This window comes from Notamacropus eugenii, chromosome 1 (assembly GCF_028372415.1).
Source record: "Notamacropus eugenii isolate mMacEug1 chromosome 1, mMacEug1.pri_v2, whole genome shotgun sequence".
NCBI classification, from domain to species: Eukaryota; Metazoa; Chordata; class Mammalia; order Diprotodontia; family Macropodidae; genus Notamacropus; species Notamacropus eugenii.
Genome location: NC_092872.1, coordinates 696,663,031 through 696,684,517, shown reverse-complemented (window position 1 = coordinate 696,684,517; position 21,487 = coordinate 696,663,031). Strand labels below are relative to the sequence as shown.

At 34.8% G+C, this 21,487-nt stretch overlaps 1 protein-coding gene across 4 annotated transcripts in view; it reads right to left on the bottom strand.

Moving 5' to 3' along the window:
- The window catches only part of NFATC3 (nuclear factor of activated T cells 3), a 173,928-nt gene that overhangs the window by 108,056 nt on the left and 44,385 nt on the right, over nucleotides 1-21,487 (bottom strand). For all 4 annotated transcript variants that reach the window (XM_072636144.1, XM_072636143.1, XM_072636147.1 and 1 more), the window contains exons 2-3: nucleotides 18,939-20,073; nucleotides 11,447-11,609 (exon numbers count right to left, since the gene is read on the bottom strand). In XM_072636144.1, the coding sequence (XP_072492245.1) occupies nucleotides 11,447-11,609; nucleotides 18,939-20,073 (1,298 nt within the window). The remainder of the gene's footprint in view (nucleotides 1-11,446; nucleotides 11,610-18,938; nucleotides 20,074-21,487) is intronic.

Here is a 21,487-nt window from a genome sequence, read left to right as displayed (position 1 = left end):
CCCCAAAAAACTATTTAGAATATACCCTGACCCAACTATACTACTACCACAGCTATAAAGAGATTAAAAAAGAGAAAAAGGACTCATACTTACAAAACTAAGGCAGCTAGAGGGTAAAATGAATAAAGTACCAGGCCTGGAGTCTGGAAGATTCATTTTGCTGAGTTCAAATCTAGCTTCAGACACTTACTAGCTATGTGACCCTGGACAAGTCACTTAATCCAGTTTGCCTCAGTTTCCTCATCTATAAAATAAGCTAGAAAAGGAAACAGGAAACTACTCCACTATCTTTGCCAAAAAAAATCCAAATGAGGTCATGAACAGTTGGGCACAACTGAAAAATGACTAAAATACAAACATGTTTGGAGCAATTCTTTTTGTGCTGGCAAAGAATTGGAAATTGAGGTGACATCCCATCAACTGAAGGATGGGTGAACAAGTTGTGGTATATGATTGTAATGGAATACTACTGTACTATAAGAAATGATGAAGGGGACAGTTTCAGAAAAACCTCGGAAGACTTGTATGATCTGACGCAGAGTGAAGTGAGCAGAATCATAACTGACACAGTAACAGCAATACTGTAAAGATAAATCAACTTTGAAAGACTGAGATATTGTAATTAATGCAATGACCAACAGATTCCAAAGAGTCACGATGAAATATGCTATCCACCTCCAGCTAGAGAACTTAAGACTGCAGACTGAAGCATACTTTCTTTTATCATATTTGGGGGAGGGGGGGAGGTTATGTGGAACATGATTAATATGGAAATCTATTTTATGTACCTATACATATTTGTAATGGCTTCTAGTTTTCTTGCCTTCTCAATAAGTACAGCACAGAAAAAAGAAAGGGAGAGGATTTGGAACTGATAATAATTTTTTAAAAACAATTTTAAAAATCATTTTGATAACACTAGCAACCAAGATACAATATAGCTTCCTTTCCTACAGATTAAATAAAGTAAAATCCCATTTTACATTGTGGATTAGGACCAAGTTATTAAACTAAAAAGGATTTGGAGGTAAACAGAAATTAACATTTTAATGAAGGAATTTTACTAAAAGAATAATCTGTTATATTTGAATAATTATAGGAGTAAAACATGCCTATACTTCTTTCTCTCTTTTCTAAATGAACTAAGGAAGAAATCTGTAAAGGCAGAAATCTGTAAAAAAAAAAAAAAAAAAAATCTAAACAAAAGTACAAGGCATCATCATCCAGATTCTAAAATGTTACATCTACCTATAGCACACTTTTAAATGACAAAATGTAGTACAAAAAAAGTTACTCTATGTCATATAAACTTGGAATGGAAACTTTATAAAATCACAGTAGTTCGAGATTCAAACATCAAAGACAATGAGAAACAGTTTTTCTCCTAAAAAACCTCTGACTCTTTTACAAATGGGCTGGTGCCTACTACTCATGTGTATGCCATACACTGGTACAAATGATCTCTTTCAGCAGGTGGAATTCCTATAACTAAAAGCCTAGAAAAACTGTAAATGGAGAAAGAACAGGAAAAACTGAGCTATAAACTGGAAATACAAACCCATGAATGATGTAACAACAGCTGCAGGATTAAAGACAAGTAACTGTAGGTTGACTAGACATGGTACATATATAGCATATATGCAAAGCTAAGCACCCCAAAGTATAACACAGTATTTCTGGGAAAGGCAAAGAAGGCCCTAGAAGACTACAATAGTTTCAGAGGAAGTAATTATAATTTAAATTTATCTGAATTATGGCTGGCTATGTTCTATTTTTAGACATTAACAGTCTTCTGCTATGAACTTGGTAACACCTCAAAAAACAACTCAAGTCCTAGTCCTAAAGATTAACTGGAAATTTTGAAGAGGAAAGTAGGAGGAGAAAAAAAATTTTTAAGGAAGTATTTGAGTCAGAACCAGCATTTTTAAGTAAAGAGCATCCCAAAACTCTAAGCGCTAAATCTAGTAGGAAGACAGTGCAAAAGTCTTAGTGTTAAGGCTCTTGGAAACACTGTATCTTCTATTTCCAAGCCCAGTAAACACAAGTGTTCACTTTCTCTCATCCTAAATTTTATTATCAAGGTTTTTTTCTTCCTCGTGCTCAGGATTCCAACTGACTTTATAAATTTTCCAAAAGATCTTTATTAGTAATTTTACACTGTTTTGAACTAAATCTGTTCCTTCCTTCTTACCAAGCAGTTAGGAGATTTAGCTTTATTCCACCTTGGTATGAAGTGAAACAAGGAATATATCATGTTAAAATTAAAGAAAGGGAGAGGGGAGAAATGGTGTCTTGACAAAAAGGTTCAAGGAGAGAAGACAAATTTAAAATGCCAATAAGGGAAACTAGAAGTGGAAGTAGAAAATAATTTTAATTTACTTAAAATCAGTAAAACATCTTTGAAACCTTAAATCAACCAAGACAGAAAGGTGAAAAATGATGTTTTAAAAACAACTGGGATACTGCTAGATATATATCCCAAGGAGATTAAAGATAGGAATAAAGGAGATAAAGAAGAAAAGGATCCATATATATAAAAATATTTATAGTAGTTCTTTTTTTTTAAAAGCAAAGAACTGGAAATTAAGAGGGTGCCCATCAAGTGTTGAACTTGCTGAACAAATTATGGTGTATGAATATGATGAAATATTACTGTACCTTAAGAAATGACAAAGGGCTAAGTTTCTAGACAAAGTTGGGAAGACTTTTTACGAACTAATACAGACTGTAGTGAGGAAAACAAGAACAATTTATAGATATAATAACAACATTGTAAAGAAAAAAATAACACTGAAAGACTTTAGAACTCTGATCAATGCAATGTCTAATCTGGATTCCAGGAGACTAATGATGGAGCTTACTATCCACCACCTGACAGAGAGGTCAAACTCTCAAACTGAAAAATGAAGTATATATTTATGAACATGGCCAATGAAGGAATCTGTTTTGCTTGATCAGGCAGATGTGTTTTAAGTTTTGTGTTTCTTCCCCTTTTCTCCCAGAAATTGGGGATGGGGTGATAGTGAAAGAGTTCTCACTCATTCTAAAAAAAGAGTCCAAACATCTTTAAAGAATGCAGTCAATCAATAAACATTAATTAAGTGCCCACTGTGTGCCAGATACCAGGTCTTAACCTAGGGACACAAAAAGAGGCAAAAGAAAATCCCTGCCCTCAAGGAACTTACATTTTAATGACGGATGGTATGGAAATGCTTGTTGTAGCTAGTGTTTATTAATGTCAATAAAAAAATTTAAATGTAAACAGAAGGAACTGGAAAAAAACTAAACTATATCAAGCTTGGCTCCAAATAAGAGAGAAGAAAACGCACCTCCTTTTCTTCCTTACAAAAGTATGGGCACATGGATGTGGATATTGAATATAATGTCAGATTCAATTGATGCATTAGTTAGTTTTGCTGCAGCACCAACAGTAATACTGGAAGCTTTCATTACCCAGAGATGAAAAGGGGATTGATTGTACTTCTATTCAAGAAGATTATAAGGACCCCTTGTGCTAGTGCTGTGTATGTAGCAACCAGGTGCCATTTGGCAACTCCACTGCCCATTACCCGTTCTGGGTCACATTTCCAGGGCAGAGGGAGAAGGGGCCCTACCTAATTGAGGACCAGAGCTCAGACTAGGAAAGCATTCTGGATCATACCACCTTGGAAGCACTGAAAACTTCAAGACCTCTAGAACTAGCTATGAAAAAAGCAGAGAGAAAAGTCTAATGCTCAAAATGTGCCACTCCCCACTCTCACCCCAAGGAGAAGCAAAGCTCAACTCTAACATAAAGTTCAAAGCCAAGAAATAGGATGGAAAAATAAGCAATCAACAAAAAAAGAACCTAGATGCAAAATGCTACTATTGGTGATAAGAAAGATCAAGATACAAGTTCAGGAAAACAGCGGCATGAAAATATCTATAAGCATAGCCTCAGAGAAAAATGCAGATTGGGCACAAGCCCAAGAAGAATCTTCTTGGAATCGCCTAATCTTCCAGGAATTCAAGATTATTTAAAATAGAGAAAAGATTTTTAAAACTGAATAAAAATAGTAAAGGAAAATTGGGAAAAGAAATAAGAGCAATGTAAGAAAATCATGAAAAGAAAATGAATAGCTTTGTTAAAGAGGCACAAAAAAAAACTTCCGAAGAAAAAGTAAAATATCTCACTGAAAAAAACTAACATGGAAAACAGACTTCAGGAGAATTTTTTTTCCAAAAAAAAAAGGGGAGGGCAGGCTTTGACATCATATTTCAAGAAATTATAAAAGGAAAGCTGCCCAGATATCTTAGAACAGGAGGACAAAAAAGCAACTTAAAGCCTCTACCAATTACCTCTTGAAAAAGATCTCAAAATGAAAAGTCCCAGGAAAACAGTCAAATTCCAGAGTTCCCTGTCAAGGAAAAAATACTGCAAGTATCCAGAAGGAAATCATTCACATACTGTGGACCCATACACACAAGAGTAGCAACTATCAGGTTTAAGGAATGGAGGCGTTGGAATATGGTATTACAGATGGCAAAGGAAGAAATGATTATAACCAAGAACAACCTATCTAGCAAAACTGAATATAATCTTATGAAGGGGGAATTGGACACTTAATGAAATAGAGGCCTTCCAAGTATTTCTCACAAAAAGACCCAAACAGAATAGGAAACAAAACAATCAACCACAGCATTTGAGAGATGCATAAAAAGGAAAACATGAGAAATCATGAGGAACTTCATAAGGTTAAACTGTTTACACATTCCCAAATGGGAAAACTGTATGTGAAACTCCCCAAAATTTTATCATTAGGCCAGTCAGATGGTTAATTATGGTGGGATGATCTCAAAAGAAAAATGGATGCTGAGAAAGAGATACACTGAGAGAAAAGGGGAAACGAAAAGGAAGAATGAAGGAAATTATCTCACATAAAAGAGGTATGCAAGGAAAAGTTTTTTAAATGGAGGAGAAAATGGGTGCAGGGGAGCAGGAAATGCTTGAACTTCATTCTCATCTGACCTGCTTTAAGAGAGAATTCAAGAATATACACATACATTCAGCAGGGTATAGAAATCCATCTTATCCAACAGGAAAGTAGGAAGAGAAAAGGATAAGAGGTAAAAAAACTGGGGGGGGGGGGAGTTGATAAGAGGAGGGGTAGATTAAGGAAAGCAGTCCTCAATACAAAACAGACTTTAGGAAGGACAAGGTAAAAAAAAAGAGAGAGAGAGAGAGAGAAATGGAGAAACAGAATAAGAGAGGGCTACACAGTAATCATAACTGTGAATTGTGAAGGAGATGAAATCACCCTAAAACTGAAGCTCACAGCAGAACGGATTACAATCCAACCACAGAATCCAACAGTATACTGTTTAGAAGAAATGCACTTTAAGCAGAAAGATATGTACAGAGTTAAAATAAGGGGCTTGAGCAAAATCAGCTGAAGTAAAAAAGGCAGAGGTAACAATTATGATCTAAGATAAAGGAAAAGCAAAAACAGATGAAATAAGCAGGGAAATCACAACAATGAAAAAATATCGATACTAGACATATTTATATTTACATGCATACCAAATGGGAGAGCATCCAAATTCATAAAGGAAAAGTTAAAGCGGCTAATAGGAGGAAAATAAAACTACACCAGCAGGAGAACCTCAACTTTCCCTGCTCAGAACTAGATAAATCTAACCACAAAATGAAAAACAAAGACATTAAGGAGATGAACAGAATTTTAGAAAAGTTTGATATGATCAGCCTCTCAAAAGAAGTGAATAGGAACAGAAAGGAATATACCTTTTTCTCAACCATACATAGCACTTTCACAAAAATTGACCATGTTTAGTGTATAAAACCTCACAAACAAATGAAGAAAAGCAGGAATATTAAATGGACCTCTTTTGGATCATAATGTGATTAAAAAAATACATTCAATAAAAGGGTCGTGGAAGCACAGATTAAAAATTAATTGGAAATTAAATAATCTAATCCTAAAGAATGAGTGGGGTCAAAGAATAAATCAGAAAAAAAAAATGAATAATTTCACTAATGGTAATGACAATGAGATAGCATACCAAACAACACACCAAACTTTGTGGAATGCAGCCAAAGCAGTACTTAAAGTTAAATTTATTTCTCTAAAGGCTTACATCAATAAAAAGAGAAAGAGAAAATTAATTAATGAATTGGGCATGCAACTAAAAAAAAATAGAAAAAGAACAAAGACTCCCCAAGTAAATACCAAAGGAAAGATTAATAAAAATTAATAGTTCCCCCTGAACTAATAAATAAAACTTGGAGCTAGTTTTATGAAAAAAACCCAAAAAAAGGCAACTGATTAATTTCACTAAAAATGAGAGAAAAACTAAGTCACAAGAATCAAAAATTAAAAAACTAATGTACATGTGAATTATTAGGAGTTATTTTGCCAGATTATGTGACAATAAACCTGACAATCTAAATAAAATGGATGAATGTTTTAAAAAAACAAATTGCCCTGATTAACAGAAGTAACTCTATCTTGGAAACAGAAATTAAACCAGTCATAAATTAACTCCTGAAGAAAAAAATCTCCAAAACCAGAAAGATTTACAAGTGAATTCTACCAAACATTTAAAGAATAATTAATACCAATACTATAAAAACTGTTTGCAAAAATAGTTAAAGAAGTCCTATACCAAATTCCTTCTATGACACAAATATGGTTATGATACCTAAATCAGGAAAAGCAAAAACAAAGAAAAAACTATAAGCCAATTTCTCTGATGAATACTGATGTAAGAATTTTAAATAAAATACCAGCAAGTAGATTACAGCAATACATCACAAAGATCATACACTACTGACCAAGTGGGATCTATAATAATACACCAGGACTGCAGGGCTTGGTTCACGATTAGGAAAATTATAAGCATAATTGGACATATCAATAACAAAAAAATAAAAATGATACGATTATATCAATAGATGCGGAACAAGCCTGTAACAAAATACATCTGTTTCTATTAAAAAAAAAACAAAAACACTAGAAAGTACAGAAATCAATACAGCTTTTCCTAAAATGACAAGTAGTATCTATCTTAAACCAAAAACAAGCATTACCTGTAAGGGGATAAACTAGAAGTCTTTCTAATATGATGAGGGATGAAATAAATATGTCCATAAACATCATTATTCAATATTTTACTAGAAATACTAGCTATAGCAATAAGACAAGAAAAAGAAATTGCGGAAATAAGAATAAGGAAACAAAAATATCGCTCTTTGCGTATGATATGATGGTAAACTTAAAGAGTACTCCAGACAAGCAACTAAAAAACTAGCAAAAAAAAAATCATTAACATTTATATATAAAAATAACAAAAGTTAGCAGAAGAGACAGGTGAAATTTACACTTAAAAAAACTGCAAACAAAAATACTTAAGTCTTCCTGTCAAGACACACCAACAAACTATATAAACATAATTATGAAACACTTTTCACAGAAATAAAAATCTAAACAATTTGGAGAAATATTAGCTGTTCACTGATAGGCCAAACTAATGTAATAAAAATGACAATACTACATAAATTAATATAATTATTCAGTCCCATACCAATAACACTACCAAAGAATTATTTCACAGTGCTAGAAAAAAAAATAACAAAATTCATTTGGAATAACAAAAGGTCAAAAATATCAAAAAAAATCAATGGGAGAAAAAAAGTGAAGAAGGGCAGCCTCGCAGTACGAGATCTTAAACAATACTAGAAAGCAGTAAACATCAAAACAATCTGCTATTGGATAAAGAAACAGAGTGGTTGACCATTATACAGAAACAAATGAGCACAGCAACCTAGTGCTTGATAAAGCCAAAGCTTCAAGCTACTAGAGGAAAAACTCACCACTGAACAAAAAATGTTAGGAAAACTGGAAAGACAAAAACTATTGGAAAAGCAGTCTAGAAGAAACTAGGCAGAGATCAGTATCTCACAGCATATATCAAGATTAGGTCAAAATAGGTAAATGACTTAGACATAAAGGGGTATCATAAGCAAATTAGGAAAGCATGGGAAATTTTACCTGTTAGATCTATGGATAAGAAAAGAGTTTATGACCAAGTAAGATATAGAGAAGATCAGAGAAAATAAAAGATAATTTTGATTACACAAAATTAAAATGATTTTGCACAAACAAAATTAATATAGCCAAAATTAGAATGAAAACAGGAAGCAGGAGGCAGTTTATAGCAAGTTTGATAAAGGTCTCATCTCTCATATATAGAGAACTGAGTCAAACTTATAAGAATACAAGCCATTCCACAATTAATAAATGGTTAAAGGATATGAATAGGTAGTTTTCAGAAGAAGAAATCAAAGTTATCAATAGTCATTATGAAAAAATGCTTTAACTCACTAATAATTAGGGAAACACAAATTAAATCTGTGGTATCATCTCTTCCCTATCAGTTTGGCTAATATGACAAGAAAAGATAAATGATAAATGCTGGAGGGTATGTGGGTTGGTGGAGTTGTAAACAGTTCCAACCATTCTGGAGAACAATTTGGCACTATGCACAAAGGGCTATAAAACTGTACAGCAAAAACACAACTAAATTTGTATCCCAAAGAAATCAAAGAAATAGAAAAAAGACCTATATGTACAAAAGTATTATGAGCAGCTCTTTCTCTGGTGGCAAAGAATTGGAAATTGAGGGAATTCCCATCAATTTGAAATTGGCCAAATAACTTATCGTATATGACTTTGATAGAATACTATTATGCTGTAAGAAATAATGAAGGGGATGATTCCATAAAAACCTGGGAAGACATATCAATTGAAGCAGAATGAAGTGAGCAGAACCAGGAGACAAGCAATACTGTAATAACGATGAATTGAGAAAGACTTAGCTACTCTAATCAATACAATGATCCATGATAATTCCAAAAGACTCATGATGAAAACATTTTTTCCCATTTTCTTTATTTTGTCCCCCTATTTTTTTGGCAACATAACAAACATGGAAATATGTTCCGCATGACTTCAAATGTATAATGAATAGCTTTGCTTGCCTTCTTAATGGCTGGAGGGAAGAGGTAGAGGAAGAAAATTTGGAACTAAAAATGACTTCTAAAAAGAAAATATCATTGAATTATATACTTTAAAAAAAAAAGCTGTACATAAGATTCATATTTCCATTATAATCCTCATTTTCTGCTTTATTTTGTATAAGTTCATTTTATTTGGTATTTAATATTGTGATTTGAAAAAAGAAAAAAATGATGCTATATTTCTTTAAGCTACACTTCAATACATCTTTTAATATAACATTTCTTCTCCTACTTCTAATTACCTAAGCTAAACTCTCTCTTTCCTTCTCTCCCTCCCTTGCTTCCTATTCTATTCAGGAACTCAGAAGATTGTCATTATTGCTTCAACAACTGGAAGTTACATCAATTTCACTGCTGAGGAGTCTCTTCTACCAATTAAGGTCTACTAAGGTTGGTTCAAAGATAGCATCAATTAAACTGCTCAGAATGAAAAATTAAATATCAACGTCTCACAAACTCCTCAGAATCTGACCTGCATCAGGGAAACCTGAAAATGAGTTCAATCTAAACTTATTATCAATACAAATCAAGAAGCCATCACTGTATCTGCTTACTTTGGCCACACACTATCATTCAGTAGTTTTATTTAAGAAGCTACGTTAAAAATTAAGCATTTGCAGAATATTACCTTTTTAAATAATTAAAACTGTCTTAAAAGTGAAATAATTACTATATATAAATCATAAATAAAACTGCCTCATAAGCAAATGAGTTGCTCATTACTGAAGGTCTTCAAACAAAATCTTTGTAACCATTTATGGGATGTTTTACAAGAGGATATTTCTTTAGGTATGGACTAAATTAACTGCATGACATTATAATTCTACATAAAAAAAAATTCTGTCAATAATCTATCTAAATCAATTTCATACAGTTATGACCTATGAAAATCTTTTATTCTTAAAGACAAAAAATTATGTTTTTCACTGCTGAGAATTACAATCAGAAATTTTCACTCTAAACAGACAACCTTCTCTTATTTCATTGGCTACTAAAAAAGCACAAGCTTTATTGGCTATTTTAAATTTGTGAGAAGATTAGTCTCCTAGTAACAGGTATAATGCATTACTACTAATAACTTGAACAGAAAATAAAACATGACCCATCTCAAAAATAGGCGTGACTTTAACACAACAACAATGGTTATATAGGTTATAAGATTATATAGAAAGGTTATAGAAACAAATTTTTTTCCTTACATCACAGTATCAAAATCCAAAAGTATACAAAATCCAAAGAACCTCAGGGGAATTAAAAACTAGCATTTTTAACACTTCTACCATCCTACCACATAAATCTTGTAATAAGGTAGGTTATGGCAATATGATAAGCTTACACTTAGTCTCCTAAGAGAGTATAACTCCAAGAACCAAGAAGAATAACCTTACTTTACCAGTGTAAACTTGAATATTTAAATTCAGTCCAATGTAACAAAGAAACTGGCTGAATTATTATCTGAGAAGAATTTTAGAAAATATCTAAGAATGCTTCTCTCATAAGCCTAGGAAGAACCTTGGTAGAGTTTAGGACATGCAAGCTTACTTGCCAATTCGTTTGACATCATTCAAGTCAGCACTCCTTCAAACATTATTCAAGCCCCCACCATAATAGGTTTACTTATTAGAAGCTCCATAAAGAACCAAGTCTTACAATGTATCTCTGAAATAGCAAGGAGAGAAGAGTGGAGCTGAGGCTTGGTACAATGTAAGTATTCTTCTTCCCAGGTCTCAGAGACAACTATATTTCTTCTAGTTCTTATGCTGTATTTTGGGACCAGAACTAATGATCTTCTTATTAGAGGAGAAATCTAGCACTTGAACCTGGAGCAATGCCTTCTATCCCTGCTGACAGATAAGGGGCTATCCAAGCTGTGGGAAATATGAGGAACCAACTACCAATGTGGCATAACCATAAAGCAGAAGATGAATGCTCAAGCACCCCAAGTATATCCAATCAACCTTTTCTTAAAGTATAAAATGGAAGAAAAGTCAATAAGCGTAATACTGGAACATTTAAATCATGAAAATCCTAAAGGCACCTGGCATAAAATGCCCAATTCTCCCAAGAGTGCCTTTTCTACAGTCACAAACCTGAGACCAAGGGCCCAGAAACAGGAACTCTCTCCATAGTGGAAAGTTCTCTGGAAGATCTGAGGCAGACTACCAACCCAAAGGGAAATCTCTCAGTTTTACTTAACAGTGCCATGTTGGCAATGTTGCAGCCACTATACCTCCCTTCTAAGAACAGTTTTTCTATTTAGGTCCACAATCACCAGCAGAGGGGGAGAGAGTTATATTCTTCATTGCAGAATAGACAAGATTCTCAACTGATTTGTCCACTGGGAAAAATTACACCTCAAAAGCCTGATACCTTCACAACAGGATGTCCTCCAGTAGATGCTTTTACTGCACCACGGCTCCCTTCAGTTTCATAGTGGGCTCGGTGATGGGTTTTAGGTTGTACTTCTATTTTCAGTTCACATTGTCCGAAATGAGTTGGTAAAGGCCAGTCTAGAGGAGGCAATGAGGATGTGCTACAAAGAAAACACAAAGGTGAATATTGCTTTACCCGTTACCAAAAGAGAGAAACTATTTTGGCAGTGCCAGAATTTTCAATTATTGGTCTCAGAAACAAAATATTTAAAAAATAAAGACTGTGTTAAGCAAAATGACTTATTTAAAATAGTAAAAACTGTAGTTGCCCTTCCATTTTCCAGCTGCTTTTTACTGTTAAAAGAAAATGGCTAATTCTGACCTTTGAACAGCTTTTGAACTATAATTTTTTTGAAAGTAACACCCAAAATCTTTTTTTTTGTCCAAACCTCTCACTTTATTGGTAAAAATGCTGAGGAAACTTTCTCTACCAAAGTAAATCTGTAATTGCCACTTAGAGGTGTAAAGAGGTACCTGGATTAAATGACTTGCCCAGTCATACAGCCAGTATGTGTCAGAAGTAAAACTTGAGGTGGGTCTTCCTGATTCTGAGACCACCTTTCACGTACATGTATATATACACAATAGAGTTTATAGGTTGGCAGCTGTGTTTATGGAGAAAAGGTTAAGAATCTAAAATATGTTGTGAGGTTAAAAACTCTACATGCATCTTTGATCCCAATTTCAACACAGCTGCTCTACAGATTGCCCCCTCTTATCTCCTTCCCCATCCCTTGTCTCTCCCTCCCTTCTCCCCTGCCAACCCTCTCTTCTTGCTCTCATATCTCAACTTCTTCATTACTAAGTTCTAGAAAAGCCTGTGTGCTGTCTCCCCCTTTTTTATGAAATTATTTTTCTCTTTTAGTTATCAATGTATGTGAATGAACTTCCACTTTAGAGTTACTTTTTTTTAAAAAAATGTATATTAAATTCTACACATTACTTTCAAAATTGTTCTCTTCATCATTACTTCCTTCTGCTCTCTAATGTGCATTTAAAAAAATGTTTCAATGGTCATTTGTAAGAATCTACACCCCCTAATTAAAACTCCTTCCCCCCCAAAAAGAAAAACTCAAGAAAAAAATTTGAATAACTCAACTCTTATCTGAGAACAATTCATAGTTCGATAGTCTTCTTTTTGTGTTTGGTTTATGAAGTAAGACTCTTTTTTTAAAAGTGTTTAAATAGAGAATAAAAAACAGAAACTTAAAAAAACACAAAGTGGAGAAAGTGAGCATAAGATAGTTTTTTCTACAGAAATATGGCTACAAAAGAAAAGAGGGATATAGGATGGTAACTCGGAGGGACAGCAGAGTCAAGTGAAAGTTTAGGAATAAGAAAGATATGAGCATTTTCAAAGGTATCAAGGAAAGAACCAGGGAACAGGAGAGGTTAAAAATTAGGAGGGGAGACAATTATTAAAAGGTGAAGCTCCAAAAGCATAAGTAGAAGGGCCAGTGTTGGCAAGAAGGCCCACCTCATCCTTTGTAACTGAAACAAAGCAATATTGGATGAGGGATCTTTTATGTGATGCATAAGTTAAGGTATCTACTAAGAGGAAATGGGGCAGTGGTGATAGAAGCAACCCAAGAGGAAAAGAGTTGCCGTGGGGAGTATGATAGAGTTGATCTGGCAAATAGTATTGAAACTGGATAGCAACAGTACTAGGGACTAGCCTAGATGGCAGAGAAAATCCAAGGACTGGCTCCAGAGAGCGAGAGTCAGATCTCTCCCAAAAATTCCCCTCTAATCACCTTTAAATAATGCCTTTAAAAAAAAAATTCTGGCATGGCAGAACCCACAAAAGGATGGAGTAAAACAATTTTCCAGCCCAAGACAACTTGGGTCAGCAGGAAAGGTCTGTCATACTAGATTTAGAGTACAGTGCAGTCCAATACACTGTGCCAGCACAGGCCACACATGGTAGCAAACCAGCTTTGGGGGCAAGTGAATTGGCAGAGCCAGAAGAGTCCAGAGGTCTCAGCCCACAGATACTAAGAGGAATGGATAACTGGTCAGAAGGAGACTACAAGGATTTCTTTGCTGGTACTGGGGGGAAGAACTCTGTTGCACTGTCCATACAAGGATCTGTAGTCCCAGGGCAGGAAGAGGCACACCAGAGCTTGGGGCCTCATTGGAGCAGGGACCCTGATCACAGTTCCAAGGCAGAAAAGAACGCCTGTGTCAATCATAGATCACAAGAGGAATAAACATAACTCTCCTTAGATCACAGCACTTTGGAAGAACTGAAAACTTACGGATGCTCAGAACTAGCTCTGAAAACAGTTGAACCAAAAACATGACACTTAGGAGAGTTCCCCCTCCTCCCCAAAAGCAGAGACTAACTTTAATATGAAATTAAAAGTTAAGAAATAGAATGGGAAAATGAGAAAGAAAAAAAAATTTCCTGACCGCAGAAAGTTACTATGATGACAAGGAAGATCAAAACAAACTCAAAAGAAGACAACAAAGTCAAAATTACTGCATCCAAAGCCTCAAAGAAAAATGTGAATTGGTCTCAGGGTCAAAAAGAATTCTTTGAAGAGCTCAAAATGGATTTTTAAAATCAAATGATAGAAGTAGACAAAAAATTGGAAAACTAAATGAGAGTGACACAAGACGATTGTGAAGAGTCAACAGCTTGGTAAAAGAGGCACAAAAAAACACTGAACGAAATAACACCTTAAAAAACCAGAATAAGCTAAATGGTAAAAGAAGAAAAAAAAAATCCAAAGAAGAGAAGAATACCTTAAAAAGTAAAACTGGCCAGATGAAAAAAGATAATACAAAATTTACTGAAGACAAGAATGCTTTAAAAAGTACAACTGACCAAATGGAAAATGAGGTACAAAAGCTCATTTAAAGAAAATAATTCCTTAAAAATTAGAATTGAACAACTAGAAACTAATAATTCTGTGAGACATCAAGAAACAATAAAATCAAAGGAAGGAAAAGATAGAAGAAAATGTGAAATATCTCATTAGAAAAAAACTGATCTGGAAAACAGATCAAGGAGAGATAATTTTAGAATTATAGGACTACCTGAAATATGAACAAAAAAAGGACTAGACATATTTCAAGAAATTTCAGGAAAACTGTCCTGATATTCTAGAATGAGAGGGTAAAACAAAAACTGGAGGAATCCATCCCTCACTCACCTCCTTTGTGAAAGAGATCCCAAAATGAAAATTCCTAGTAATATGATAACCAAATTCCAGAGCTCCCAAATTAAGGAGAAAATACTGCAAAGCAGCCAGAAAGAAACAATTTAAGTATCATGGAACTACAGTCAAGATAACACAAGACTTAGCAGCTTCTAAATTAAAGAATCAGGGGGCTTGGAACATGATATTCTGGAGGGCAAAGGAGCTAGAATTATAACCAAAAATCACTTATCCAGCAAAACTGAGCATAATCCTTCAGGGGGAAAAATATTCACTGAAACAGAGGACTTTCAAGCTTCATAATGAAAAGACCAGAGTTGAATAGAAACTTTTACTTTCAAATACAAGACTCAAAAGAAGCATAAAAAGGTAAACAGGAAAGAGAATCATAAGGGATTCAGTAAGGTTAAACTGTTTACATTCCTATATGGTAAGATAGTTTATAATTCCTAAATACTTTATCATTAACAGGGCAGTTAGAAGGCATTTATATAGACAGAGGGCATACGTATTGAGTTGAATATGATGGGATGATTATCTAAAAAAAAATAAAATTAAGGGCTGAGAAAGAGAAATGCATTACGAGAAGTGGAAATGGAGAGATGGAATTGAGTAAATCATCTCATAAAAAAAGACACAAAAGAGCTTTTCCACCGGAGGGGAAGATGGGGAGACGTGAGAGGGAGTACATGAACCTCACTCTCACTGAACTGGCTCAAAAAGGAAATAACAAATACTCAGTTGGGTACAGAAATCTATCTTACCCTACAGAAAAGTAGGAGATGAAGGAGAGGGAGGGGGAGGGGCAGTGGATAAAAGAAAAGGCAGGACAGGGAAGGCAGAAGTTAGAAGCAAAACACTTTTGAGCAGATAGGGTGAAAGAAAGGAGAGACTAGGATAAATGTGGGGGGGGGGGAATGGGATGGAGGGAATACAAAGTAATCATAAATGAAAAAATGTTAACAGTTTTTTCTCTGATAAAGGCCTCATTTCTCAAATACATAGAGAAATGTGTCAAATTTATAAGAATACAAGTAATTCCCCAATTGATAAATAATCAAAGCATATGATCAGTTTCCAGAAGAAGTAACCAAAGCTATCTACAGTCATGAAAAAAAATGCTCTAAATCACTATTGATTAGAGAAATGCAAATTCAAATAACTCTGAAGTACCACCCAACACCTGGGGAATGGCAGAGCAAATTGTCAGTTATGATTACAGAAGAACACTATTGTGCTACAAGAAATGACAAGCAGGATACTCTCAGAAAAACCTGGAAAGACTTACATGAAACGGATGCAAACTGAAATGAACAGAACCAGGAGGACATTGTACACAGTAACAGCTACAGTATCACAGAGAGCAATGGAGAGATCAATTATAGGTATAATAAGACAATAATGAGACTCCAAAGTATACCAAGAAATTATGACAGGAAAAGAAGGGGTGGTCACATGGCAAGAGAGATGACAGGTGAATGACCAGAGCATTACATGGGTAATCTCATGAGATGGGAAGAAATCAAGGAAAGCCACCACAAGTACACTCTCACCCCCTCTGGGAGAACTTGAACAAGAGTTATACAAGATGACTAAATAAGAATGGGTTACAATATGTATTACTGAGTAGAATTCTAAATTCAGTAAGATCACAAATCTAGGTAAATATCAGTATTTGATGAAGGATATCAACAAAATCAAACTGTGTCCAGAGCAAGAAGTTAAGGTTCTAGAAACAAAGCCCCCAGTTGAAGTAAATGGACAGTGATTCAGTCACATCACTAGATATTCAAGCAAAGGATGGATAATCAGCTGCCAGTGAAGGTGTAGAAGGGACTGGACATAATGTCAGACTAGATAACTAAATTCCCTTCCAACTCTAAGTATTCTATGACTAAGGAACAAAAAGATGGAGAATTTTAAGAAATTGGGATGATTTCCTAAGAAACTGTGGGCATAATCAATTGGAAGGACACAGAGCCAAAAATGGTTAAAACTGACAACTAGAGATACAGCCAGAAAAGCCATAAGAAGGAGAAATCATACCAAATAATATGGAATATAAGAAAACATTATAATCATACAGGGTTAACATCACACTAACAAGAAAGGCATGATTATTGCTGGTATAAATTATACCAATTATGTTATCAGTGGATAAAGAACTAGGTCTGGAGACAATGAGAACTGAGTTCAAATCCAGTCTCAAACACTCACTAGCTGTATAAGCCTGGGCAAGGCACTTAAATTCTTGATAGTCTCAGTTTCCTCAACTGTGAAATAGGGGTAAAATAGTACTTACCTCACAGTTTTTTGAGGATCAAATGAGGAAATATTTGTAAAAAGCACTTACCACTACCACTGAGTCTGCCACACAGAAGCAATATAAATACTAATACCTTTCCCCTTATGAAGTAACCAACAGCATTTTGTGAAAGTGAACTGTTGTAGATGATTTAGAAACGCAGAAAGTGTACGTTATCTTAAAGATCATATAAATTAGGAAACAAATACACTTAAGCAAATTTTGTCTGTCCACATATGAGCCATGTTCCCTGGATGGTAGAATTCCTGAAGTATCCTTAATTCAGAATACATTAATATGTAAGAGTTAAGTGGTAATTACTTTGCCACATTCAATATTGATCAAGTACCTATTAAACTATCACCTCCCACATCTTTTAGGTTTTTCAAGTGTACATATACATATATACACATACACATATACACATTTTTTAATAAATAGATACATACACACTCATATTTTAAGTCTATTCAGCAAATACAAGAGGACCTATGCAAGATGCTGGAAACTCAAGAAACACTAAATGCAAAAGTCTCTGACAGCAAGGGGAATACAACACGCACATGGACAAATAAAAGAAGGAAGAAGCACAATCACAAGGAATATTGGGGAAAAGAGGGTGAGGTTGAGGGAGGCTTCTGAGTGGCGTAAAGATATGTGAGGTCTCCAGGATGGTTGAAGGAAGGCTCTGAAGTAAGAAGTGGACTGCTGACTTCAAAGAACAGCTCGTAGCACAAACTGGCTGGAAAGCAAACGGATGAAGGGGACTTAACAGAAAGTAAAGTGGGAAAGCAAAATCAGAGACAGAAAGCTGACGGTGCTAAAGTGAGGTGAAGGGATCTATATTTTTATTCTAGAGGCAACAGGGAACCACTGAAAGCTTTTGAAGGGAGAATGAGTCGCATGAGTTGTGTGTGCAACAAGAGGGAAGAGAGGAACAACACACATCAGGGCCTGAAGAAGGTTCTTTTGGCAGCTCTACATATAATGGCTAAAAAGGAGATAGAATGAACTGAGACCAACATGAGTAGGAGGCCATTACAAAACTTTGGGTGAAAAGTGATGGGCTTTGGATGAAGATGGTGATTATGGGAGTACACAGGAGACAAATATAAGAATTGGGGCAGAGGCATGAGATAAAGTTTAGAAAAAGCAAGAACGTTGTTAATAAAGGAAATGTCACTCATGAAGTTCTGTAGCCTGAAGAAAAGGGATGTTTATCATTTGTTCTGAAGCATATGAAAATTTATATGGTAGACACACATCAGTTTTATTTCTGAAGAGGACAAAATAAGTGATAAGGAAGATAAACTATAATATAGAATAAATTTATTTTCAGAGTGAGAAAAAAATACTGGTCAAGGGACACATGAGTATAAAATATTAAAAAAAAAAACTTCCAAGGAACATGATGCTAAAATATACATTTCAGTTTTATATTATAATTAATGGGAAAGGGAGAAAAGAATTGACAAGGGAAACAGGCAGATAAATGGAAATAAAGAAAAATAGAAGGGGAGAGAGAAAAGTAGTGGAGAAAGACAAAGAGGGATGATTGGAGAGAAAAGAGTTACAGATTTTCCAATGAGTGTTGACAAGATAAACTGCTCCTCACAAATGTTCATCTGTCAAAGGTCAAACAAAGAGCGGTCTAGTAGCAGAGGGAAATCAGAACTCCACCAATCTAATATCTCGCCAAAATTGTTATGTCTCACACTACAGTATAATCTGTCTGCCATTTAAATATTATACAATTATGGCTGGCTACCCAAAAAAGTATCAAAACTACCCCAAAACACCTTAATAAAAAAATAATTTAAATTCAATTTTACTTATTTACTACTTACTCTAAAGAAACTGCAATACATTATTTTGCACAGATGAAGTTACATTAAGTTAACTCCTTAATATATAATTTATTCCTAAGAAGAAATCAAATTTACGTGCTTGTATTCCCTTACCGAAATATAGGGGTATGGCCAGGTTTTGGTTTATTCCAGGTAAAGTGCGAAGGAACTGAAAGAAATTGGTCACTAGACACATCTTTCTTTAAAGGATGCTGAGATCCAGGGCTATCATCTATGGTAGTCTCTAGGGATGGTGATAAATTTCCTTGGTCATCTGGACAAACATCTATTTTTCCTGGTAAAGTGGCAGTTTGATCCTCAGAAGTCTTTCTTGTTTTCAGAGGGATGTCAGTCTCTGCACAGCACTGAAATGAAAAGTGTGCAGGACTCACGCTTTGCACACCATGGAGAGAAGTACTTAGCCATGTGTCTTCTGTTATACTTCCCCTGGGAGAATGACCAGGAGAGTGGGTTGGTGAATGATGAGGTGAGAGTGAACCAGCATAACAAATCTCAGCACTGGAGTGTCGTCGCTTCCCACATGGGGAGGTAGGTCTTGATGAGGGCCTGGATGTTGGTCTAGGGCTAAGCCAATTTTCATCAGTGATACTAGTTCTAGGAGAATGACAAGGAGACTGTCTAGGCGATAATGAATGTCCAAATCCATACTGTTGTTGCCAAGATTCATCACCAGGACAACCTCTTGGAGAACCACCAGGAGAAGCTAAAGGAGACCCAAGTGTAAATCGGGCAGCAGCTTCATTGAGCTCGGACTCTACATCATCATAAACATGAGAGATAGACTCACAAGAAGAAGCATCTGAGAACCAACTTCTGGAAGAAATGCTGCTGGCTGGGCTTGGACTAAGGGAGGAGTCTCTGTATGATGGTTCAAGAGGAAGATAGAGATGATCCCTAGAAGGTCTTTCCAAATAATCACCTTCTGAGCCATTTGTGTGCAGTTCATCTTCATGAGCATCTATTCCTTGATGACAGTTGGGAGAAATTGATGTAATTTGAATGCTAGGACATTCAAAGGGTTTGGGACCCCCTAGTGGATTATACTTAGATTCAGGAATCTCACAAATTCCTTCATAGTTTTTGTGACCTTGAAGATGAAGAGATGGTGACAAAACTGAGGTGTGAGACTGTAATCCATGATGAGGAATACAAATTGGCTGGTTTACAGTTGACGGAGATTGATCTACATTAAAGATGTAAATGGATGCACAATCAGCTCGTTCAGTATCTGGTGGGGAAAGAAAAAAACACAATGACTACAAATAATGTAAATGAGAAGAACATAAAAAATGAAGCTGAATCCTTACTAACTATTATAACAATTTTGGTCCCCAAGAATAAAATACTTCCTCCCTTTCTGTAGAGAAAGGAGACTATAGCTATGGAATGTTGTACACAATTAAAGATGGAGTCACTACACCCAGCAGGTGGTTGTACTTAACTATTTTTCTTTGTTACAAGGAAGAACTCATGAGGAATTGGGAAGAAAGAAGGAGATAATAATCATTTGATTTAAGAACAAAAGTCATCAATAAAACTTTTAAAAAGAAACTGAGAAGGGATAGAGAAACTCACAGAAGATAAAATGGACAAATTTGATTGCAAATTTTATACAAAACTTGTAAATTTTATACAAGTTTTGCACAAACAAACCCAATCAAGTAAAATTAGAAGGGAAATGGGTTAACTAGGGAAAAAATAGGTAAGAAATTCATTCAAATTTATAAAAGCTAGAACCATTCCAGTAGATAAATGGTAAAAGATATGAACAGGAAATTTTCAAAGGAAGAAATCCAAGGTATTTATACATATATATAAAAATACTCAAAATTACTAGTAACTAGAGAAATGCAAATTAAAGCAATTCAAAGTTCTACTTCACACATGCAGTTTGGCAAAGTTGCAAAAGGGAGAATGACAAATGTCAGGGGCCCTATAGGAGCACAGAAACATTAATGAACCGCTCATACAACTGTGAAGTGGCACAGCCATCCTGAAAAGCAATTTGGAATTATTCCCCCAAAAGTTACCAAATTGTACATGCCCTTTGACTCAGAAATACCATTAGTAGGCTTGTACCCTAAAGAGGACAAAGTAAAAAGGAAATGCATCCATGTGAACAAAAATATGCATGGCAGTTTTTTTCATGGTAAAGTAAGGTGGTACCCACCTATGAAGCTAAATTATGGCATATGAATGTAATGGATTGTTGCACTGCAAAAAAAAAAAAAAAAAGTGGCAATTTCAGAAAAAACTGTAAAAAATTCTATAAAATGATGAAGAGTAAAATGAACAGAAATAGAAGAACAATTTATAAAATGACATCAGCATTAAAGAGAAACAACTTTGAAAGATTTTAGACCTCTTGTAATGCAAAGATAGATCAGGAATACGGAGGAACAAAGATGAAGTAAGTTAGCTACCTCCTTCCAGAGAAGTAATAGTCTCAAAAATGCAGAATGAGGCATATTATTTTGGATATGGCAATGTAGTAATTTATTTCATTTGAATATGCATATTTCTTATGAGGGTTTTCTTTTTCTTTATTGTTCAGCTGGGGGAAAGTAGCAGGGAGAAAAAAATAAGCCTTTATTTGGAAAAAATGAAGACAGAAAAATTTTTAAGAGAGGAAAAAAGAAAAT